Source organism: Zootermopsis nevadensis, unplaced genomic scaffold (genome assembly GCF_977971745.1).
Source record: "Zootermopsis nevadensis isolate Lab colony 2312 unplaced genomic scaffold, Znev_1.0 Znev_ptg000017l, whole genome shotgun sequence".
In the NCBI taxonomy this organism is placed as follows: Eukaryota; Metazoa; Arthropoda; class Insecta; order Blattodea; family Termopsidae; genus Zootermopsis; species Zootermopsis nevadensis.
In genome coordinates, this window is record NW_028259149.1 from 6608537 (window position 1) to 6633996 (window position 25460).

The following is a 25460-nucleotide window of genomic DNA, read 5'->3' on the forward strand; positions in this document are numbered from 1 at the left end:
TTCACTGAACCCTACTAAATTTCAAACACATCCCTACTTTGAAGAAACACATCGAGCAGATTTCCCTTGAGGGTTGTGTGCAGTACATCGTTTCAGTACTGACGTCGATAAACCACTTTTTGTGTTGCCTGTCTCTGTATCTGTGTGTGTCGTGTTCTGTGTAATGTGTACAGATGTTGGAAGTTGTGCGTTTTAAAGTCCGAGTCTAACAGACGGATTCTCTCGATATATTTACACGTAAAATGTTGCATGCTCGGCTGGGTCTGTCTGTCTCTCTGTCTGTTTCCATGTTTCCTGCTGCTGTCATTATAAACTTGGGGGGAAACAACAGGTTCGTATGCCCTGCAAAATACTAAGCTTTAGTATGTAAATCAATAATGTTGATATTCGTGTTGTACATGTGAAACGTTGTACCTTACTTAAAGAGAAGAATGTAAATCACAAATGTGAAAACAAACGTAGCAAGGGATTTTTTTTATTTTGGCCAAACAGAGATGAAGAAAGTGACCAGTTTAGGATATTTTGTACCAAGGAATTCCTTTGTAGCATACACATTATCTCTTACACTTCTTCACTGCTTTCACTAATACGAGTATAGAATAGAATAGAATGAAAAGAAAAGTTTGATTGTGATGTTTAATCCTTATTTTAGGGGCCTCCGTCTTATAGAGCTTACAAAGTAATAAATTACGAAATTTCTTGTTACGAACTGCCTCCAGGAACGTTACTATTCGTTAGTGCGGGGACTATCTGTCTGTAAAGCTATGTTTTTTTTCCTTTATGGTGAATTGCCTTCAAATGTATTGTGTTTATACGCCCCGTCTATGAAAGTTGGAATTGGAAACGCGCCGAAATTAAGGCTCGTTATCAGTAAATGGTCCGGACATGAATACGTTTTACTGTTGGACGAATTTCCTGATCGGAAATTAAAAATCATAACAGCTGGCACTTACCAAGCATGCCGACAGGGAATTCTCTCGGCGCCTCCATTGTATTGCTGATGACACTCTGTGTAGTCAGCCACAGGTAGTTCGTACCTATAAAAACAGGACTCGTTACAGGTCCATTGCAAACTACATTCATCCCTCAATTCACGAACGTAATTTGTTCGACAAAAACTGTTCGTAAGATATATCGAAATGAAAAATTCCCATTAATTTCAATATTGCAAATTCTGACTGGTTCTCGACTCCCTGAAAAAAAAAGTCGCCCAGTGTTTCCCCCACATATTTTAGAAAACTGTCCAGTCATATGAATAACAGCAGTGTTAGTTTTGTGGTAGTTATTAAATATTAAACCCTCTTTAAGCACTGTTCAAGAGTCATATCCAAAGTTTACATACCACAGCAATTTCTGTAGTTACAGTAGATTATTTTTACTAAGGTTTATCGTGGTGGTCCTTAGTCCCTCCAGGCAAGTGCCGGTGTAGGGCCTTCAGTTAGGCCACGACCACTTCCTTTAATACACTTTCGAATTAATTTTTCATAAATCATCTCACTATCCGACACTATATTCTGAGCCAGTGGCAGCGTCGTAAAATTAACCACAAATACATTTGAACAGTTTTGTTTGATGTTTGTGTAAAGTTTATCCTATTATCTCTGAAGCGCACTGACCTGTGAGTTTAAGCCTGGTGGCTTCTGTCAGAATGTCCCTCGCTTCTTCTCGTGTAGAATACAACAGGATGATGCGTGCTTCAGTGTTCGCAAGCTGCGACAGGTCAGTCGCGTTGCTAACCACCAGCGTGCTCACAATAGACATCCTGAAAAATGGAACGTTCAAAGTAAATAATGTGTAAGAGCAGTTCTGTGCCGCCCAAATTACAAATGTTACGGTATGAGATAATAATCAGGTTATTTGCGAATAATAATCGAAGCCAGACGCTGAAATCGTAGATAGTATTCATTGAAGTCAGGAATTGAAAAAGAAGGGTCAATACTCCAGGAAAGTGTCCTGAATTGGACTCCACGTGAGGGCGTTTCCTATAGCTTGAAAATTAGGTGTGATAAAAGAACATCGCTATGACCAAACGTTTTATTTCACCGGGAAGTTTACAGGAACAAAGAAACTCCGTCCTGTGTTCGAGTCCCGGTGAAGATGATTTTTTTAGTTCCCTAACTAGGCGCGACAGATGAACGGGGCCAAAAACAGAGCTGTTTATTTCTGCAGAGAGATTACAGGGAAAAAGGTCACGTCCATGAAAATGTGTCCTGGGTTCTGGACTAGGTGAAGATGGTTTATTTAGCTAGGCAACTGATCTCCATAGAAACTGAAAACCCGACGCCGAGCGTCGCGAAAAGTTCAGTTGTAAACATTTCTCTGTAGCATACTACCTCAGCGTAATTCAAACTAATCCAAACGAACACAACTTAAGTAAACAAAACGAAACTAACCTAACTCAACTTAAATTAACGTAACTAATATAGTTCACATAACGTAAAGTAACAGAACCTAATCCAACAAAAGCAAAACTATTCCAACTCAACTTAGCCTAACCAAACACAATACAACCACCCGCTGTCCTGACTAAGGTGTTTCATGGTTTTCCTTGGTCCCTCCAGACGTGCTGGGATAGCACCTTAAATCAGGTCACGACCGCTTCGGCCATATAATTTATAGTTTATTAATAATTGTACAATTCAGTGTATATAGTCTGAACTGCTGACAGCGTAGTTGAATAAACAGTAAATAAACGAATCTATGAACCAGAAAACATTCACTTCATTTGACGTATAAAATATTAGCAATCCGTACACATAATGATCATGGGAGTCCTGTTCGGTGTATATTTGCGATCCCTTGGATAAATAAAAACTAAAATGCAGTTTTATAACTGTTTTGTCGCTCTTTCGGATTAGAATACAGATTTTGTAGATATTATTTAATGAATAAATCATGTTATTGACCAATTTGACGATTTAATCTCAAAACAAACATCTCTCATTAACACGAGTTGCATTTGTGTCATTTATAGTCCATCATAACAGATTATCAGGCTTCTGTCCGCTAGTGGGGATGGAATTTTATACATACAGATGCAAGCACTGCACGCAAATCAGCAGTTTGTTACAGTATCTTCATAAAATGTGGCGTTAAAAGCGACTGACCGACGTATGTAGCTTACATTGTCGAAATACTGACATGCTTTGACTGTCGAGAGACGACACACTGTTCTCCAATTTGAGTGTCTAAGTTAATTTTAGATGCGTGAAACATCATCTGATGGGACTTAGAAACATTTAAGATGTTGATTGCTGCGTCCTGGGTTATCGCGATCGCCCTGATGATGGAGGCAACAGGGGTCTCTGAAACGTTGGTAAACTTCTACCAGACAGCCAGCTTCGGAATTACCGCCGTGATAACCTGAAATTCCACAACGTTGTTATATATATATATTATTACACCTTTGATTCTCGTTACATACTAGGGATGCCTTCTTAAACTGCATCGGGATTACCTCATACTGAGGCCGACAGACAAGTAAATAAACGTACTCTGAAGAATTTTCAAAATATGGGACCTTGAACTGTAAGTTCGGCTTTAAACGTTTTACTAGCCGGTTATTTCCGTTCTGCTTTTTAGCCGAACGTTTTTAGTTATTCACAAGTGAGTGCACAGTGGGGCTGTTAGAGGGAAATACATAATTCATAACAGTGGAATAGGACCACTTCACCGTAAGTTCTATGGATTTGCAGAAATTTACAGAAATTTCAGCCACTCATTTCTTCCATCGACATTTACCAGTCGAATATTTTGTCATTCTTGTCTACAAGGGTCTTACTAACAAACCTTAATATACCTTTCCGTACGCTGTACTCAATAAGCCTTCAAATATTGGGAAATAATTTCTGCTCAGTTTTGATCCTTTCTTGCAATTATTGACCTGTATCATAATTTTGCTATGTACGCACAACTTTGAGAGAAATTCAAAATGTCTTGCACATTTTTTTATTTATCATTAGTTTGTAATTTTCTTATGATTTGTTGAGTGATAGATTATGTAATTCCTGAGAGTTGGTAGAATGGAACGAGATGTTTCATTACCTTCAGGTTTTTTTGTCGAATGAGATTTACTGAAATTATAACGCCAACTATACGCTTAAATCACTTCCGTTTGATTTCTGTGACAGCTCATCTGAGCGAAAATGAAGCTAAACTGAACTGAATTAAACAGAACCAAACTATGTGAAATGTAATCGAAGAGAACAAAACAACTAAATTAATGTATAATAAATAATTATAATTAATAGCAGATAGAGAAAAGCGACATAAGAAAGACAAGTGCAAGGCGTTTTTGATTGACGCCTGCTATACGCTTACATCACTTCGGGTATTAGACTTGGAAAATTTGAGGCACTAATTTATTTATTCTATTTATTTTTTACAGTGCACGTGCTTAGCAATGTTGAATGTCTCGGCCCGGCTAGTTTTGTGCCGCCAGGCCACAAGAATTGAGGGGGGGGGGCATATAAAATAAATCTTTACTACATAAAGCGACAGTGCCATATTATTGTTATTTTTATTAAAATACCTTGGGATTGTGGTGTAAGTTAATAATATTTCATTTTCTAGCGACGTGACTTCTAGACTAGGATTCACAACTATATATTAATGTTTAAAAATACGACTCCACTTCAGTTCTGAAGGTACGTGAATAATCATGTACTAGAATACACGGCGTCAAAACTCAAAAAGCAACGAACCAGGACCATCTCTGTCCTCATCCTCAGGGCTATGAATAGGTCCGAGATGGTGCTGGAATCGTCGGCAAGTTTTAACCATTTGACGGCTGAGAGCCCGAGAAGATTTTGTTAATAACAGCCGATGTAAAGCTTCACATTATACACCAGTTACTGCCGTTTCTCTGTCGTTTCACGTGACATCCTTTTGTTTGGTCTTCATGTCATTTGCCTCTTCTTGGTTTATTGATTACGTGTTTGAGAATTGTCTTGGAGAGTTTGTTGTTTTAGATGGAGTCGTATTGTTATTAATTAAGTTACAACAAGGTTTCAGACATTGAGGTTCTTCGTGTTGTAGGTTGCCGATAAATAACTTCATACTTAGAGAATCTGACGGTGATGGAGCCATGGCATGTATCTAATTCAGAAGATGAATGCTGCGCTGTATTGATCCACAAACTTTTCACCACCTGAAATTTCTTGTGGTAAGTACAGACTATTTATTTACTGTTTAAACTTAGTAGAGTGACATTTTTGCAGACCTGTCTACACAAATGAGAAAATTTATCTTAGACAAAAACATGTTTAATGTTGCGGTGTCGAAACACAAATTTTTACGAATGAGGAGTGAAATTTCGCAGAACCTTGGTCAAAGTTGCTATAGAAATTCGTTCAGTTTCTAACTGAGTTTTAAGTACGTACAATAATCTTTTTCTTCTTGTATGCTTTAGGCACTGATATATTCCATCCATTCAGTAAACTCTGAAGGAAAAAATATGATTTCCTTGAATATAAAATTATAATTACATAAAAGCGACGTTTCTGTGTTTCATAACAAGGAATTTTTACTTCTGTTAATACGAGCTTAGGACCTCAGTCTTCTCGTCGTGTTAGTGGAATACATGTGCCTCATTAAACGAATGTGAGTTCGATACAAATCATGTTGTAAGGGAACTTTTATTTATCGAGACGGGGGTTCAGTTTTGTCTCCCTTCTTCTGTACTTTCTCTGCATCAGTTTCGGTTTGCAGATTGGAATGACAGTGAAAGTATTGAAATACCATTATTACCGTAAGGATTTCTAGTCTATCTTTCTTTTAATTGAAAAATGTTCCTCTTGGTTTCATCTTGCATCCACGTATTTGTAACTGCATGACCAATCCAGTAACCTTTTTAAATTACTAAAGACGAATTTTTATTAGATTCGTTACGAACATCATACCACTGGAAGAATAACTCTCTTCACTGTTTTAAAATGTTTGTGACGTAATCAAACATGTCATTATATCGGCAGTTTTCTTTGAACGTTTATATGTTACTCCTGTTTGCAAATACGCTGTTCTTGTATTTAGCCCTACGGTGATTCTCAAGTATATCGTCTCTCAAAACTCGATTGCTGCCAGGTCTTAGCGACTTTGAATTGCGGTTTGTGTCAGGAACATGACCGCGCAGTTGGCGAATGAACAGAATTACAAGTTTCTTGAGCTTCCGAGACGAGTGCAAGATGAGACGTCTGGCTTTTACTTCGGCGAGGTTTAGGACGTCTGTCTTTTAAGCGATCGCCCCGTTGATGAGGGCCGTAAGAATCTCTGAAACGTCGGTAAAGTTTTACCATATTACACGGCGCGAATACAGTTCATTTTCGTGTTTGCAAGAGCCCCAGACCGGATTCTATCCTGGGCCAGATGTATCCAAACCACGCCCTCCAGACCAGTTTTGCTCAGATGCATTAATGTCAACTGGAAAGCAGAAGATGCCAGGGATGCTGACAGAAAGATGGAAGATCGGTGATCATTGACCGCGGAACAGGGAAGCTTAATCGGTGCTCCTGCTGTTGGCGGTGGTGGTGCTTAAAACTTCTCCAAGTGCCACCCGCTGCATTCTGCGTTGTTTTCATTTTCTCTTATCATAATGGTAGCAGCCAAATGGCTTCGTAATCATAATTACTGTATTTTTATGTGCAGATTTAAATTATGTTTTTTTTACATTGCGACTAAACGGAATTCATGCGTATAATTTTGTGTATAATCACATTTTACATTATCCAGTTTTCTCACAAACATTACATTATAACTGTTATTTACCTGTGTTTGATGTCATTGTTTTTCTATGAGAAGAACGGGGGTTGCGTTCACTACATTATCAGGGGAACATGCCGCTTTGTATGTCAACACACTGTGTAACTACCAGTACAATCTGTTGCAAGATAATATACACAGTTGAACGCCTAAATAACACTGAATAAACATGCGAGTAGCTCTGTGATTGCTTGTAATTGCCACGCTGAAAAAAAAACATTGACTGAAATTTATATGCCGTTAAGCCTGTGGTATTTTGGGCAGTGATGCTGTGTAGTCTTTTATGTGAATTCCAAGGTTTCGAAAGGAGTTGATGTAGCTTTGTCAGCGTAGCGTCTGACTGCGAGTTAGACGATTGGGGCCCGTGTCCTGACCGGCCCTGGGGTCCACCCAGACCCCTGTTCAGTGGTTACCGGCGTTCCTTTCCCCTGGGGTAAAGCGCGGCCGGGGCTTGACGCTGACCAGTCACCCCATTAGTGCCGGGGTCAAGAATGAGTAGGAGCTTTAATTAAATAACATTACGGATATGAATTTTAAACATAACGTAATGCTGAGATGGACAAAAACCTGCCCCAGTTCCACTTTTTCTACCAAAAACCCCACATGGACTGACCTGAGCACGATCCCGGACCCCCGGAGAGAAGCTGCCTGATGCTTAACTAGACACCAGGCCATGAAGACGTGTGGGGGAGTGGAGGTACACCTCCACATATTTTTAACCTCGGTAATAGGAGAATGTGAGTGGTCAGTTTCTCGCCCCGGCTGCTTTAATCCGGAGAAGCGGTCCCTGGTTCTGAGTGGGACTCAGAGCTGGTATAGACGCCGCGGCGAAGAGACATCTCTGGCCCAGATGGGAATCGAAGCCTTGTCGCCCAGCCTGTAGCCTAATCGCTGTACGACTAAGCCACTCTGACTGGAACTCTCGTCATGTTTTACATAATTTGAAACTTTTCTACAATTTCCTATTTTGAAAGAAGCTTAGTACAACATACATGATGACGTGATATTATTTATACGTGCAGGCTGGTTTACTAAACGTACGGGCATACTGTCTAGTGATAAATACTTTGTAATCTCACCCCAAGTGAATCTTGCAACACAGGAAGAGAACTGGATAAAACACGTGTTTATTTTTGACAGTTTTTTTAGCTTTGTAAAATAAGAACTAACGAAATGTGTTATTAATAATGTTACCGAACAAAGGCGTGGGAAATACTAAATTTTCGCGTTGGTTACATTCAGCCTGCGGTCCGTGCTTTGAAAATCCTTACTCTATACTCAAAAGACGTCACATATTCCGTCACATGTTCATGTGTTCATAGTGAGCAGACCGGATACCAAAAACACATATTCATGACACGTTAATTAAACCCTGTACAGTTTGAATTACAAATATTATTAGGCCTTTGGCGACGGCAGTAATTAAGCATAGAAATATGCTAAATCTAAGTGAAGGTATTAGAGGGCATCCCTTCAATCACTGCGGAGAACTGTGTGCGCGTGTATCAGAGAACTCATGCAGTGTTGTACTCACGACTAGGAACCATTTGGTAGGATGCAGCATATAGAGTTTAAATGGGAGGATAAGTTGTTATTGAATTTAATCCTAACGAAATAAAATGTATGTGTCTGCAGCAATAGGCCTAATATATTATAATTTTCAGTACGGTGGTCTAGCGGTCAGAACACTAGCCTGGGGTCCAGGGTTCAATTCCCGGTGGTGCTCAGATTTATAACTTGTGTTGGGCAAGGCCGTGGTCTAGGCATCACGGAGTTTTCCTCCGGGGGCTTCCCCGGTTTCTCCGTGGCATCCCAACAATTACTCCACTCACACACACTGAAGAAGGCAATGGCAAACCACTTCTGATCATCTGCCAAGAATGTATATATATGTATGAGCAGGTCCCTGACAACCTGAAGAGGATGGAAGGATCCTGTTCATAATAGTATATGGACCTGTCGTCAGACAGAACACTAATAATAAAAATAAAAAAACTCTGCCACAGCGTTTCAGTGAACTGACCTCATTTATAACTTCGCTATCTAGGCTGAGAACCCTAAAGCGTGCTGTTACATGTCACACTGATGCACGCACAAAGGGGTATACAAAGAATCAATCGGGGGGGGGGGGGGGGGGGGCGCAAAGTTGATACAGAAGGAAACAGCTGCTGTGGAGGGTCGATTTGGTTCAAATCACGATAGAGTAGAGTAGGCAGATTCCTTCAATGAGGAATCCAAAGCAATTGGTTTAGCCTAGGTATGCCACACACATTCGTGCGTTCATGTGGGAGAACTATTGTAATTTGGGCAGTGTTCAGCTCCGATGGGGATAGGGATTTATTTTCACTCGCGGTTCAGATGGTACTGTTCCGGTGTGAATATTGGATGGACGGCCTCACGATAAAAAAATTGTACTCAAATATTAATCGCAGACCTTAATAATATATAAAATAATTAAAAATATTTTTTTTGCTATGATACTTGATATTTTCGTGTATATTTAAAATTCATTATGGTGTCTTGTGGATATTGCAGAATTTAGAAACTGTAAAAAGAAATCCGACGTTTTGGAGGAACTTGCTATCTCCGTTTCAGAAACATTAGACATTTTCACTACTTATTAATGACGCAATTTATAAAATGTTACAGCGGTGATGTCCTAAACATTTGAATGATGTTCTTAAGCTCTTAAGACATGATTTAAATTTAATCTTGAGAGTCTGCTTATACTCCTTATTCTGAGTTCCAGGTAGAGTAGGTCGCATGAAAGTAATTACATATATGCGTAGTAGTAAGTTACCAAAACTTGAGTTTTCGCCCAAATATTTACACTTTTTAGATTAAAATAGGCCTACTTTGTCTGGACTATGTACGAGGAATAAAAATTGTATAGGGCCGGATTGAATTTTTAGACGGATCGTATTTTATCTACCTCTTCTCCACCACATTGTACTGATTCTGTAAGCAAGTTTTATGTATTTCATATTATGGTTTTCATTATCTTAGATATGAGGTCTGTTAGTGCTCAGAGTCCGAAGGATTTAGTACGCAGACATTCATCGAGATGGCGATAGCTACCGAAACTAGGTTTACAAAATGTGTTGGGTTGTAAATTAAAGATTCTGAAACTGCTTATTAATAGGAGGTGATTTCTCAAATTAAGTTTCATCGTACTGTATATAATTTGTTACTCAAACATTTTTGTTCAGTTTAATACATCATTAATTAATCTGCTAGTTAACTGAAGAGAAATTAGTTTTATTATGCTATAAAGTGCTTTAGCTTATAATGTTGAACGCAACTGTCAGTTCTCGGCAACCGCCAGGAGCTGCTATAATGTACGTAAGTTTACTGCATTGTTTTTGTAGTGCGATACTTGACTCGTGTTGGGAAAACTCTGTAGCACTTAGCGGTGAGTCATGCACTTCCAGCCGGGAAGTGACAGTTTCGTTTAACTTTATACCGGATCTGTATGTAAATTAAACTAAAGTAAACTACCCTTATTCCGAGACCAGCCCAAGTGCAGGTTGAGATATAAAGTCTCTAAGTTAGGCTCGAGGGTGTGATAATGTGCTGATTGGTCAGAGCAGTTCGCACACCTATATGCATACATGCGTTTGTGTGTGCATTTGATAATTTTAAAGAAACAGGCGTCTTAAGTTTCTCGCTCTGGGTCTTGGTTTGCTGTTACTTACTTGAAGTGCGACTGGATCTGCATCACACGTTCTCGAACTGCCTGTATGAAGTCGTCGTGTCCTGCTATCTGGCTTGTGACGACAGAGAACTGATGCCACTTGTATCTCTCCAGAATACTCAACATGGCAGCCGTCTGATGCTCTAAAGACGGCGCCATTTGCAGCTGGAGAGTCAGCTGAGACCCCCTCTGAAAAACAAATGTTCAGTTATTCTTGACAGACGAAATATGTAACACAAGAAGCACACTTTAAGTTTCTGGAAAATAGAACTACATTATCATCGCATTAGAATATTCTGTGTCGACGTTGGTATTCTAGGTTATAAAACTGCTTAAACGTGTAAGTAAATAACAAAGGAACATATTGCTTCCATCTTCAGGGCTGAGGATTCCAATATGTTCATCCGATACGTTGGAGTATCCACTGTCAGCAGAAGCTCACAGTTCGATCACAGATTTGATACCCACTCCTCACACTTTATTTTGTTACCCTACGAATACGGAGTGAAGATATACGTTACAAAGCTTCACGTTATGAAACATTTCTGGTTGTTACTACATCTCACTTAGGCCCAAATTATTTTATGAGATTTCATAACAAACGTGTTTAAATAGAGGGGGGGGGGGGGGGATATTTCAAGGAACAAAAGTGTGAAACAATTTTAGTAGCTTGAAAATATCAAATTGAACCTAACCTATCGAGTGTTTCGTTTTAAAGGAGTAGTACTGACATATGAAATATTCTTACCCTTTCTAGACCTGAATTGTCCGCGTTCCAAGCTATGACAGGGATGCCTAGGTAACCAGCAAGTTGCAGAAAGTACTGCGCAGACGCAGTTTCTCTCCCATATGCTTCATAATTAGTCAGAAACAAGATGGCGGAGACGTTGCTGGCAATAAACACTTTGCACAAGTTGTTGAGAATTTCTGAAACAAGAACAGAAAAATCGTTTGTTTCTTAGCCTATTTTTAATAATGGTGATGTTAATGAGTATAGAATGAACGTTGAATAATGAGCAGGAAAAATTGTTTCGAGAAGTGTTATTAGCCACTTATAAGATTTTATAACGACTGTAAAGCGATATTTCCTAAACACTTTTCATAGATTCTGTAACGAAATATACATAGAGCACTATCTCCCTGTTGTTAACGAAACCTACATAGATGTTGGGCGAAGTTCTGTGGTGGAAGCTAATCTAGCGTCGTTTTATGTAGGGCAATTCATTTTTGTATGGTGATAAATTCAAAGGTGTAAGAAATATTTATTGGAATAATTATTTTAAAAGATCGGAAATAACGTGGCGAATACACGGAGTATTATGGTTTGGTCATTAAGTTTATGCTTAAATTATAAATGTTAAACGTACGAGGGCTTACAATTTCACTAAAAACGCTAGCGTATTTTATAAACAAACCATACGCCGAAAGCTCGAGCTGTTGTGAACTTTGAACAAAGACATCGCCGTCATGTCTGCTTGAGACAAAGGATTTAGTCTGCTCCTTCTCTGTTGATATCCTTCGTTTCAGTTTCCGCTCGTCTTTGTCTTCTCTATTTCACTCGCTGTGGCGTATAAAATCATTTAAATGTTACTTACTTCTCTTTCTCTCTCTCTCTCACCATACATTCATAATGTTCCGTCTCTCATGGAACTCCGGAGCGGCTGAACAGAAAAGTCAGGATTTGTATTTCACGTGGTTTTATGTCGGCTAATTTTGTATTCTGCTGACGGAACATATCCAGATTATTTTAGGGAATGTAGATGGAAATTGTATCGTAAAAACCGCACACAAGGAATATAAATAGTCTCCTTATAACATTGGTATACTCCGAGGAAGGCCGGTGGTTATCTGCGTGAGAGCGCTGATGTCTGCGTCTGGCTAATAAATATAACAGTCAGATCACTAGTTCCATTTCTCGCCGCATAACCATTCGCCTTGTTTGGGGTGTAATTGTGATTGTAGATAAGGCCGTGTTTTGGTTGAACACTGAAAGGAAGTGAGGAATAAACTGAGAAATTTAACTGCCGATGTCATCAGTTTTAAAAATATTTTACTAAAGATCCTTAATGTAAAGCAAACAACAATAAAAATCTTTTTTTTTCTTTAAAGAGATTTATAGACGATAATATCTTTTAATTGGTTTTAAAATCCGGATCATACAGCAAGGAATAATCTTACCGCATCTGGCTTCATCACCTTAGTTGATGTGATAACATTGTCTGATGTTCATTAGTCTCTTCTTGTTACAGAAAAGTCCTCTTCAGCTCCTCTTTTGACTACTTTCACACAGTGTGATAAACTGTACTCTCTGAAATTTGAAATAATACCCACAAAAGCAGGGATTACGTTTTAATCTTGCGTTATTATTCAGTACGAACATTTATTTCCACACCTAATATGCATTTGTGCGTTGAACTCCGAGGAAATGGACAAACATTTCTTAGGAGATATTTTTAGCAGCTCTTACTCACGTGATACAGGTGGACTACAGTAAATTGTGTAATGAGAAACTTTATAAATCTTACGCTTAACCAAATAGTAAATTATTAGGGTGGTAAAATAACGGAGAATGTTTTGCGCGGAACATGTAAAGCCTTGTGAGTTTCATAATTCCCTCCAGAAAAGCGGGTGGTTGTATTTTAAAGTAAGTCACGACTTCCTCCTTCCAAATCCTTATCTCATCAACCTTAGAGATCCTGTTGTTGGCCCTTATGGCTCTGTGTAACCTGTGCAGTTATAAAATAACCTGTTAATTATCGTTGTAGAATCTTCCGAAAGTAGAAGCTTGTCCGAAACGATAAAATATACCGACGTTTCTGAGAAATTTGATCTCTTTCTCCGAAATGTATGCACGTTTTGCTATTTTGATACGGTGCGATACCCAGAAGACTCCACGATAAATCTGAGCACCTCGGAGAACTACAAGCCATATTTGTGTCTGTTGTCTCCTCGCGACAGAAGATAAAGGCGCTGAATCATTACGGAAAAAATCGCCTACATTTTTATCAGAAACTCGAATATTGCAGGATGTTATCTAAAAGTTCCTTGAACATGATCGTCCAACACAGTGTGCTGCAAGAGGATGACACCGAGTTTCGTAGACGGCGCAGCCGTGAAAGAAACTCGGGCGTTACTGCGACTTGACGGGGAAGGGTGCTGCTTCTCCGCCTGAGCCCGCACTAGCCCCCCCCCCCCCCCCGTTAAAAAAGGAAATTTATCACGTTACTTTGCAACGTAGTTAATTATCTGTATTGCCTCGTAACGCGTTACGCCAAACGACTTCGAATGATCTTGCTATTTATATTTGCCTTTTTTGGCCTTTGTTGATAAATTAAAATTCTCTTGCTTTTCTTCTTTATATTTAAATTCGTGCACCGTTTATATCTGTAATCTTCTGCATCATCATCAGTTGAGCGCTTCTTGATTCCTGTTTTAATGTTTTCCCTCATTACTTGAAGAGACTTAAACGCTCTTAGGAGTTTCGTCTTCCTCATAACAACCTGAAGACAGCTACAGCCTTATAAAGTACCCTTCTTTCCTTTCGTCTTAATTCCTTTTTCCCCGTTTTGCATACAAATTCAAATTAATGTTACGTTATCATTAAATTCCCATGTTATACATCATTCAGTTTACTTTTCTAGTTTTAATTTTGTTGCAGTAAGAATATTTTTCTTTCAGGACTAAATTTCGGCTTCTATATTAATGTCATCTGTCATTATAAGCTTGCGAAATGTCAACTGAGAACACACTGCGATCGCAATTCATGGTCCAGTGATCAGAAATCTTTCGTATTCCAGAACTAACCGATTTGATTCTCGTCCCATCAGTCAACTACTGTGACTGGTGTTTCCTGTTTTTTACTCAAGTGTTTCCAGGAAATTTCCCTGGCATTACTTTTCAGTAGGTTAGGACATCTTCATCAATCGTCCGTCCCAGTTCGTCATCCACGGCTCTTACCTATTAGAAATGCACTGCACTTTTACACACGTGAGAATGCGTCCAAAAATGTTTGATAAAAGAAGAGTGAAAACAAATTGAGTAATTAAGGAAGAAAAATATCGGGATTAAACAATTTAAGACAGTTAATGGAAGCGTAAGAAAATTCCGGCTAGACACATTAATTTCTCTGGACAACAGATTTTTGCTTTTCTGGATGACATCGACGAAATAATTACTTTTTACTAAATCACATACACCAATGATGAAAATTACATTAAAATATCTGTAACATGCATGTCTTTTTTTGTTTTGTGAGTATTTTGTGTTTTGTCTACAGAGTGGATTAATGGTGTTCGTATGATTCTCAGTTTAGACAGCGATCATTTCCTTATACATCAACGAATTGATCTTTCCGGTGGAGAAGTGTATTTTCTTTGCAGTAGGAACTGGATCTATAAATACATATTTACACTGATTTTGGCTTGTCGATGATACCTTCTAATCTACTTGTAAATTAAACATTTAGTTAAAAAAACAATGCCCTTAATTTTCATACGTGAAATGTGAATGTTGAAATTATAATTCATCTTCCATGAACATTTGCAGTTGTTCTGACGTTAAAACAGTTCTCTGTGCTATGCAACAAGATACGTACGTCGCCTTATTCCCTTATTCCTCGCAGTTCATCACTTCGCTGCGCCGTGAACTAATGGACTTGGGAAGCTCAGACCCTGTCATCGCCCTTCATACACCACATCTCTGTCGGCCCACTCTGCCGTAATCAAAACACAGACTGAACGCGCTCTGGTTTGGGATCAGCCACTCTTAAATTTGACAATGGCAAATGGACTGAAATTCAGGTACACTCTGTCACTTGCCCATTAATCCAGTCATTCATTTACTCATACCCTCACCCATCCACCCACCCACACACTATTTAACATCGCTTCCAACATTAGTCCTGTGTCTAGGTACTTAACGTATGAATATGGATACATAGTGTTCCACTTGCAACTGAAACGTAACTATAAGAGTAGACTACTTATATAAGATTTGGTCATATAAATATAACAAGCAAATGCTTATTTTAATTAGAAACATCATAAAACTTTTCAGCAGATGTCCATCATCTTCTCGAAGACACACAAGCGATTATTCTGTCCCGAAATTTTGATACTAGTTGGTGTATTTCTTGTCTTGGTCTGTACGTCCTTGTCAAGATAAGGATTGCTAAACACATTACAAGCAGCAGCAAACGATTTCGATGAGAAGTAATGCTCGAGAATGAACACACGTTCTACTTTGAATACGCCATTTTTGCACCTGCATAGCTTTTGCGCATCGGCCTAGCATCCAAGGTGACAGAGAAAAAGAGAGAGAGAGTATTACACGGGGGTGGACCAAATTATGATTTAATTTATAGACCATAATACGTGACTGTTGGGTTACTTTTAAAATAGTACACTCTGTACATGCATACACACACTCATCCATATATGATGATTGACTTCACGGAGTAGAGTCTTTAAGAAGCTAATAATCACGCAGCTGGTAAAAACATAAATATATAAAATTCCCGCATTTTATAGAGCCCGAAGATTTATTGTGTTCACAACATCCCGCCAATGATCCTTGACTTAAAACAGATAAATTCAGTCGTCTTCAATCCACCCATTTTCCTTACGGCTTCTCTTTAATCTTATCCTCCCAGAAGACCATAGTCTAAATCTTTACCGCTGAGAGCACCTACGACCTCAGTTAACTGGAAACATTTTGTCTGTCTCTAATGAAATGGACTACCCATCGTACTATCAGTATAATGAACCGACGCTTACCAAAGACATTCGAATTATCGACCCCTTTGTTTAAGCGACAATGAACGCTTTAAAGAACGGCAAAGGTACTGGCGCCAGCCGCATGAGCATCTTACCTCTTGAACGGCTTGTTGACATAGCCCTTTAGTTAATGGAAGTGAACGTACATTTCCGCAGGGCGTCAGTGGTTATTTTAGGTAGCTTACGTGTTAATTAGCTCTGTGACTCGTCTGTCCCAGTTTCCTAGCAGTACACACATTAATAATCCGAAACACTCCTCAAGTGTAATACTGATATGAAAGGTAATTGAATGGCCCGCCACAAGGCATTAAGGCGAAACGGCACTGCGCTGTTTACGTGTTAGGTACGAAGGCAGGGTTGTGGTGTGACATTAAAAGCAGCCGTCGCCAAATTGCAGGCTTCACGGTCACAAGAGGTCTTCCCCCCCCCCCCCCCCGCTCCTTATCGCGCGAATATATGCCACCAGTAGAGCGTTGGTAGCCTTGTTACGCAGCGAGTTCTGAGCCGTCTTCATTCGCCTGTGCTCCGCTCTTTGTGTTGAAGCATGCAGTTTGCTGACGACCGCTCTGGTACTTCCGCCTCTTGTTAGGTCCAGTTGTGTTCCTCGAAAACAGTTATGATATCATATACTGCGTTTCAGCGTTTTTGGCCAATGAACTTTGTGAATTGGAACCTCGGAGCGAGTCAGTGACCAGAAGTTTGCTGGAAGGGATGGCAGCAGGCCGCGTACAGTACACTCCAAATAAAATATCACTACGGTATGTAACACAGGAAAGTCGATTTCACTACACAACACATCATTAGAAAATTAACACTGCAGAGAGTATTAGATGTTTTTATCTTCTTCACAACTCTTCGGTCCTCTTCCAATTCTTCCACTCCTCAATGACCATCGCCTTCTGACATATCTCTCGATTCATCACTTCCGCTGCTGCTGTTCACTCCATTATCTTCAATTATAATACGTTCAATAGCGTCTTCGATTATGCCTTCTTGCTCATATAAAATTTGTTCCAGTTTTTCCACATGCTCTCATACATTATCCCATTCCTCTTGCCCAATTTCTTCGAATCTCTTTCGACACAGATGCTCAAAGTTCTTAATTTTAAATGTTGTGTTCTTGCTTGCAACCCATTGTTTTGCATCTGCCCAAATAAGTTCAATGGGGTTTAAATCGAGGTGGTACGGCGGAAGTCTCAGCACAGTACGTTCTTTGTCTGCTGAAATCTGTTCAATCAAATAATATTTGTGCTTTGACTTATTTAATTTGATTAAATCGTACAGTTGAGCTTCCAACACGTTGTCACAAAATCGGATGTTTATTTCCAGTAGCCAGGTTTTCATTTCGTCCTTCTTTGATTAAGACGTCGGTGGTTTGTCTGTGATACGAGGCGTTATCAATGACCAGAAAGGAGATTGCAGCGAACAGGTGGCATGTTCTTAACACAGCACAGTCACTAGACAACATTATCAGGCTTCATCACTGCTGCACTCACACAGACTGTACTGACCGACGGAAACTCCTTCCTTCTTTGAGAGGCCCGCATACTGGGCACTCCCTACAAGATCAGCGGCCATAATCGGTGGATCCAGTTCTACTTCTCCATTTTGTTTATTTCTTTCTTCCTTTCTTCGTTCTTTTCCCGTTGTTTCGTCCTCTCTGTCTTCCTTACATCCATTTTAGGCGCATTTGAATTGTGCATATGCGCCTATTATGTTATTCTCGTGTTCCTGGCTATATGTTTCTTGTCTCCCAGTGCTTTTCATTAGATACTTTTAGGATAATCACATCACGGAGAATGAGGTAGGTGACATGAGAAATGCGAACAAAATATTAGTTGGAAAGCCTGGTAGGAAGAGTTCCGTTGGAAATCGTAGGCATGGAAGGAAGTAAGCTATTAAAGTGGGTGGTATGGGGGTGTGGACGATTCATCTGACATCATGGCGTGCAAGTCGCTGAACAGTGTGTTACCACTTGGGATTCAACAATCATCTGTCATTTTCAAAACCTGATCGTTTTCTTTTCAGGACGTGATCGTGTTACCTAGAAGTGTAGGAACAATCGCTGGCGGTAGCGTCAATGATTGGAAAAGAGGTGCTGTGTTTCATACAGATCACTGGCTGACTTTGCCTGTACACCCACGTCGTATCGCTGGTGACCGGAACGAGTTCATGCTGTTTCGCGCGGGTGTCGGTTGTATGCGACTTGACTGCACGGAGAGGAGTTCTTCTAGAGCCAGATGAATCAACTCCACACCTATCCTTAAGGTCCATTTTAATAATATCCTCCCAGTGATATCTTACTCTCAGGCTTTCCAACCAAAAATGTGCTAATAGAAGCTCACCACTGATTCCTGTTCTGAGCCAGAAGAATTCTGTTCATATTCTCATTTCTTGTTTGTTTTAAATGCTATTTTAATATTATTCTCTCATCTATGTCTAGGTCTCCCAAGTGGACTCTTCCCCTCAGGTTTTCGGCAAAAATTTTGTAATAATTTCTCATTTTCCCCGTGCCTGTCATGTTCCCCTCCCAGTTAATCCTAGTTTTGGTCGCCATAATAGTATCTATTGACAAATGCAATTTTAAATTTCCCCAACTGTTAAATATTGTTCACATTTTGCACGAAGTTCACATGGAAGGACGCTAGATCACTGGAAGTCATCACTACGTCATAATTTTTAAAATATTGCCGTCCGAACTGCGAAACATTTTGAAACATAGGATAGTACACATAACTGAACATCGTAGTTTTAATCCACTTTTATAGTGCATTGGTCAGAACGCAGTGAAATGATGTCATGAGAGGAATTAGTTAATAGTGTGTGGAAACGATATTCCAAATAATCAGAACCAAATGCCTGGCAGCGCATGACTAGCCGTGTGGGGAGGTCGAATACTGTCCACCACTTCATGATTTAAGGGTCCCCCCCGCCCCTCCCAACCGAACCCAACCCAACCCCTCCTCAGGGGCACCGAAGTCGCATAGCAACGAGATTCAATTTCCTGTCCTGCTGTAAAGTCATTTTGTTCACATTAATTGGACTTGAAGAGATGCGTTGAATAAAAATCAAAACTTGCTCTTCCATGGTAGAAACTGGAATTTGTCTCCATTACATTCCATGTTTGAACAGGGTTACTGATTGAACATTTACATAATGAGCAGGACCATAATCTGTTGGTTGGAAGGCATGAAAAAATAGACCACTCAGATGTCCGAAATGTAGATGGAAGTATATTAAAGTCGATATTAAGGATATATAGTTGGATTTTGTTGACTGGATTCAACTGGCTCAGTATAGGAACCGACGGCGGGTTCTTATGAACACGGAAATTAAATTTTGGATTCGATAAAATGCTGGAAATTTCTTGACTATCTGAGTGTACTATCTTCTGAAGAAGCACCTTGCTACGGGGAGTTAATTAGTTGCATAGTCATTTGCATTATATGCATTTTTATAGTTCTATTTTGACAATGGATGTTGTCCAGTAAGAACCATGACTCGTGATGTCAGCTGGCCGTTGACACGAACGTTTTGAGATTCTGCGGGTTTATTAGTCAAGATTCATATTGTTTTTTTTTTATTTGCCACTTAAATATTTACCACATGTTAGTTCCAGATTGTAATGACATTATTATTGATGGTAGTAAACAATTGTTTCTACAGTGAGCCTCTTCTTTTAGGACTTCGATAATGTATAATTCGATTTCATGTAAAGTCGAGGATATGCCTGTAATGGACCAATGTGAAGCAAAATCAAATTCCCCCGACAGATTCTAGTTTTCACCAGCCCAGTACCAAATTTCATGGAAAACATTTTGGAAATTTTTGATATGGAACACATGGATGGGCGATCTACCAGTCAATCAATCATTAACTCCACCACGTAAGCCTACATTAAATTTGTACAGAGTGTACATAATATAATAGTGTTGTCACACATTTTTATCTAGCCCATTAGATGCTGTGAATAAAGTGCAGTGTACTGTGAAAATAATCTACAGTTTTCAGCAGATGTAGTTAAATTCTTACTAATTATAACCACCTTGTTATTCCGCTATTTATTAATGCAGAAACATTCATCGTGTTTTACAACCATATTTCAATTTCCAGGGAGTAATGTATATGAGTTTCAAAGCTTTTTCTGCGAGCTGAATTACGTTTAATTGAGGTAGTTGAAGTTTTATTAATTTTGCTAGTTTCAGTGGTTTGTTGTGTGTTTAATTACGTAAAACGTGCTTCGATTAATTTCTAATATGCACAATTGTGTATCCTGTATCGAAATAACCAGAAGATGTTGTCGTAAATTTAAAGTGTGATTTGGGTTAAATTAAGGACTACCAGTAGGCATATCTGCATTTAATTTCTGCTTGTAAAGTTACATATATTTATGAAGAAACACTACTGAAAATTAACAAACGAGTGAGACATAAGCACTAATACCGTGCTTTGAAACACAAACACAAGGATTATAATGTGGATTTGGGGTTTTGACGACGGTAAATCCGAATATGGCTGTATTCTGATTTGTAGCATAGTATAGTCTAGTGGACGTTTACCGACGTTTCAGAGGCCCTTTCTGCCTTCATCGCCCTGATGACAGAGACACTAAGGACTTCTGAAACGTTGGTAAACTTCTACCAGACTGTATGACTCAAAATCCCAGAAGAAGCCATCGTCACAAGGATTATACTTTGTATTAATTTAAGCAGTATTCGTATTTGAAATGTTCAAGACAAAATACGAGAACTGATTTGAAAGTGATGGATTTGATCTGTTATTTCCATGTAGACCTAAATGCAACGAATAAATAATAATGTGGCACTTGTATTTTGTACTATCTGCCTTTAGCATTCATTACCTAATTCTACATTTTGCTAACAGTATAATTGTACTAGCCTAGTTTGATCCACCAAGGTTGAAGAGAATGAAGGTTTTTTGTGTTGGACAGTAATGCAGTTTACTGCAGCATTATCCTAGCAAATTCCATTCAGAGTACACATTTATAAGATTTCCTTATAAACTGAACTGTGAAAACGTTTTCACGGAGACTCGAGCCAGATTTTTGCCAAACAGACCAGACTCCGGACTCCCACCGAACACAGACTCGCCAGATTGTACCGTAGGTGTCACTATAACTTCCGTTGTGTTTTAGCCACCGTCAGAACATTATTTCAATATTTCCCACATTACACGAACATTGCATTCGTACAGTCAAGCGTGACGGACATTGGAAATTATATTAGGAGTATATGTAATCCTCATTTGTTAGTGTAGTTCCGTAATATTTTAAGTATTAGATGACATGCATATGGTACGATTCACTGGCATTGTGGACACTGCATCGGTCCTTTGGGTTCCATAATGGGTAATTCCTTGTCTAGTTGAGCGAATTTTAGCTTCCCAAGAACATCTCTGATCCATGAAGTTAGTAAAAACTCAGTGTGTCAGAGGAGCAACTAATTATTATAATATACACGCACATGTATTCGCTGGTTTCGATTCCCGGGCGAACAGAGCCTAGAACGCCAAGTTTCAGCGGTCCAAGCTGATCTGAACGCTTTGAAGTCACGTTTTAATTTGAATGCTACAGTTGGTCCTGTAACGTGATTTGACGTCGCACATGGTCTGCAATGCTTCAACTTCTAATTCTGATTGTAGTGCCGTACTTAACAGGATTATATTGATGTGATTCTTTACCACGATGCCCATTATTACGTGAAATCACCGTAGTGATGAAATACAGTGTTAACTGTCGATTAAGTTCATAAAACAACTTTTCGTACATTCTGTTACTCTTACCTAATTTTCAGTAATTGAAAGAGCAAATGTAAAAGAGCATTTTCATGATATTCAGAGCAAACAAATTTGCACCATGACCTGTGGTTAGCATCCAATTGCAGGTAAATTGCGTTTTGCTTCATCTCCCAACAATGTTTACAAACAAATAATGCGGTATAGTGGTTGGCACTCCTACCTCGAGCGGTCACTGGTTTTAATCCCGGTCGGAACGCCGGCTGTTCTGAGGTTTTACGTGGGTTTTCTCAATTGCACAGCTTCGTTTTAATCTTCTGATATAGTTCTTTTTCCAACAGTTTAAATATTTGTATTTTTAAAATTTTCACAGAGCTCGTACGTTGTAAATTTCACTCTCACGGAGTTTACAGACTGGTATTTTATTATTGTTACTAACAACACACAAAAACACACTTCCCATTCAAACCAAATTTAAAGAACTTGTTTAACGCGTGTTTCTCTTCTAAAGTTTCACAAACCGTAAATTACATTCGAGTCTACATTGAACAAAACTTGAACCGTGCTGTATCAATCCGCTGTTCCAAACAAACGTGTATTATTCTTATCAAGATTCGAACATTGCCTGGTCACATTTATAAGACGCGAAATTCGTGACCGGAAAATATTATCTATGGATGTGGCATGTTTCTTGTTCCTGATGGTTTATATTCAGGAAGTTACAAAGATTTGGTATCACAGACAGTATAAACTGACAAACAGGACTATTGCTTTTATTTCCTTACTTTAAACCGGAACGTGCAGGGCCGGAGTCGTAAAGCACGTACAAAATCTAAATATCCATCGCTTCATAAAGATTTTTTCTTGAGTCATCCATAAAATGTAGTTTTTCAAGATAAAAATGACTACAGAAACCAAACATAACGATATTTGGATTTATGGGAACTTTATTTTGAAGAATATTGGAGAAATGACGTGGAACGATAACAGCAATTGAATAAGAAAGAACAGTGGAAAGTGGAATATAATAGTTGACAGTCGTATTCACCATGCTCACAAGAAGCCCGTGATCACTATAGTAATCAGTTCTTCTGGTAATAGTTGAAATAATGTGTTATAGAGGTACATGACCGGAAGTAGCGACTGAGTGGGCACTACTCCTTCTTTATATCCGAGAAGGTCTTGGTTTGAATCTCAGCCCGGAGACCAGTTATAGGAACTGAGGTCTTTCGTGGATTATCTCATTCCTCCAGACAAATGAATTAGGAAAAGTTCTTTCCAGTTCATTATTCATTAATCGTCCTGTCATCTGCGAGGTCTGAGGCACTAACGTCGGTAAGATCTGAGGTTTCCACGGTTGTGAACGTGAAGATTGCTGTCTTCTGGGTCGTAGCGCCGTGAAATCTCGTAAAATTGATTGACATTTCAGAAGCCCTTGCTGCCTTCATCATCAGGGCAATAACTCACCACGGCGCTGCAACCCAGAAGACAGTCATCCAATTATTGATAGTGTCGTTAAATAATCCGCGAATAAATAAAATAAATGGAGTGGGTTAAGGTGCGAGAAGAAACCTTCTTTGACCAGATGATTGCGGCCCGAGCCTGTTTCTTGCAGCTGCCTTCAACACATTTTTATATTTCTTCTCCTTCTGTTATCTCAAGAGACGCGTCTCTTAGTGGCAGAGCGCAGGCATGTTCAAGAAAACTGAGAAATACGTGAAACTGAAACTAAAATATAAGTAAAATAATCAGCAAATCGTAGGATCGGGAAAGGAAATTCAAAAGCTCTTTATAATCAAAGTTTTGTGTCTTTTTCATCATCAGCATGTTCCTTCTCTCCTGCGTTCCCCCCCCTTTTTTTTTTTTTACAAAAACTCGTCTGCTTTAATTAATAATGAATGCTCTTATGTGGAAAATTAAACTTTAATTTGTCTTTCATTTGAAACTTTACCACCAGATGCCCCTAATGTGTATTACTATTTAAACAGATGAAATTAATAACAGTGTTGGAAATATAACTGGAGGGAATATTTAAATGCATTTGCAAGGAAGGTTGACATCATGTGATTTGAAGCATACTGACGAAAATTAATTATTTTTATTAGTTTCATTTAGTTGGGAACTCTCTAATTTAGTCATCTAGTGAGAGCAAAGAGAACCCATGTGATAACTGTGTATTTTTGAGTTATACTCTTTTTTTTAATAAACAGAAGAGATGATGGTCAGATGTGTTCCAGAAAGGACGACGGGTTATAAGTTTTCTGCCGAAAGACAGGACATGCAGAAAATACTGTTGTGCAAATTTTTAAGTGTGTGCATTTTGAGGGGGAATTTTTCTTTCTTTGTGGATGAAGGTACAATTTCTGACTTTCTGAAAAAAAGTGTTTAAATCAGAATAATGATTATTCTCTTATAAGATCTGCAGTTATTGAATTCATTATGCCTGCTAGGCTAATCATTCAGCCATGTCATGGAATGAGTGTTCATTGTTTCGGAGAATGTTTCTGCCTCCATCGACAGGGATCGAGCTAGTTATAAATCCGTGGTGGAAACACGTTCGTTGTCACTCGGCTGATACTCAAGAAGACTTCATTGCGTTCCGCCTCCATGAAAGCTCCAAGACCTACGTAGATAAGTTTCTTATGGTCTTATAGCATTATTACAGAAAGTGTGTAATTTGATTTATTGTTTAAATCAACGTACACATCATCATGCAGTAGAAGATATTATCATTGCAGAGGTTTTTGTGATTTTCGCCATTTCCTTCAGACCAGAAGAATCTCCTACTTTATTTTCAGTTCATTTATAAACTATATTGAGAAATGACGTCACGTAACAGGCTGTTCACTCCTGCTTCGTATTTGGGTGGTTCCGGGTCCAAATATCGGCCCAGAGACCGGATATCCCGACTGAAGTTTTTCGTGATTTTTCTCAGTGCTTCCAGTAAAATGCTGGGGTAGTACCTTAAAGTAGGCCACGGCCACTTCCTTCCTCATCCTGTCCATTTAATGATTCACTATTATCGTCTCATTCGACGCTGAATAGTCTGAGCTACTGAGAAAGCGTCCTTAAATAAACTATAAATAAATAACAGGCTGTTGAAGGCGGCGTTGAATAAAGCAGGAATTAATTACGTTTTAAAATGTTATCCTGGCTACGTCGTTGAATATTTAGATGGTTTCGCGGGGTCTAATTTTTAGTAGTGTGCAAGTGAATTTGTGTTTGGAACTCCTTAAGCGGCTTCATACCCCAAACTTCCCACTCACAATGGTCCAGTTAACGAAAGTAAACATCGATCGTAATTTGATTAGGATGTATTGGGTTGAGGATCGCTTCAGACTCGCTGCGTTAACTTTAAACATCTATACTGGGAAATAAATCGTGAAAAGCCCCAGTTTGATGCATGCGATCGTGGAAGAGATGGGCAATGGGAAGGTCTAGGTGCTGAAAAGTAGAATTTACAGAAACATTTTATTTAAATC

General features: G+C 39.0%; 1 protein-coding gene and 1 long non-coding RNA gene across 4 annotated transcripts in view; one reads left to right on the forward strand and one right to left on the reverse strand.

Annotated features, from left to right (window-relative positions):
• Positions 1-21054, forward strand: part of LOC147873633 (uncharacterized) — a 61245-nt gene extending 40191 nt beyond the window's left edge. Inside the window, exons 2-3 of the long non-coding RNA XR_015535474.1 lie at positions 5038-5164; positions 18253-21054. This is a non-coding gene — a long non-coding RNA (uncharacterized LOC147873633). The remainder of the gene's footprint in view (positions 1-5037; positions 5165-18252) is intronic.
• The window catches only part of LOC110834473 (glutamate receptor ionotropic, NMDA 2B), an 80829-nt gene that overhangs the window by 36697 nt on the left and 18672 nt on the right, over positions 1-25460 (reverse strand). For all 3 annotated transcript variants that reach the window (XM_087350252.1, XM_087350253.1, XM_087350251.1), the window contains exons 3-6: positions 11199-11377; positions 10452-10639; positions 1617-1762; positions 954-1037 (exon numbers count right to left, since the gene is read on the reverse strand). In XM_087350252.1, the coding sequence (XP_087206378.1) occupies positions 954-1037; positions 1617-1762; positions 10452-10639; positions 11199-11377 (597 nt within the window). The remainder of the gene's footprint in view (positions 1-953; positions 1038-1616; positions 1763-10451; positions 10640-11198; positions 11378-25460) is intronic.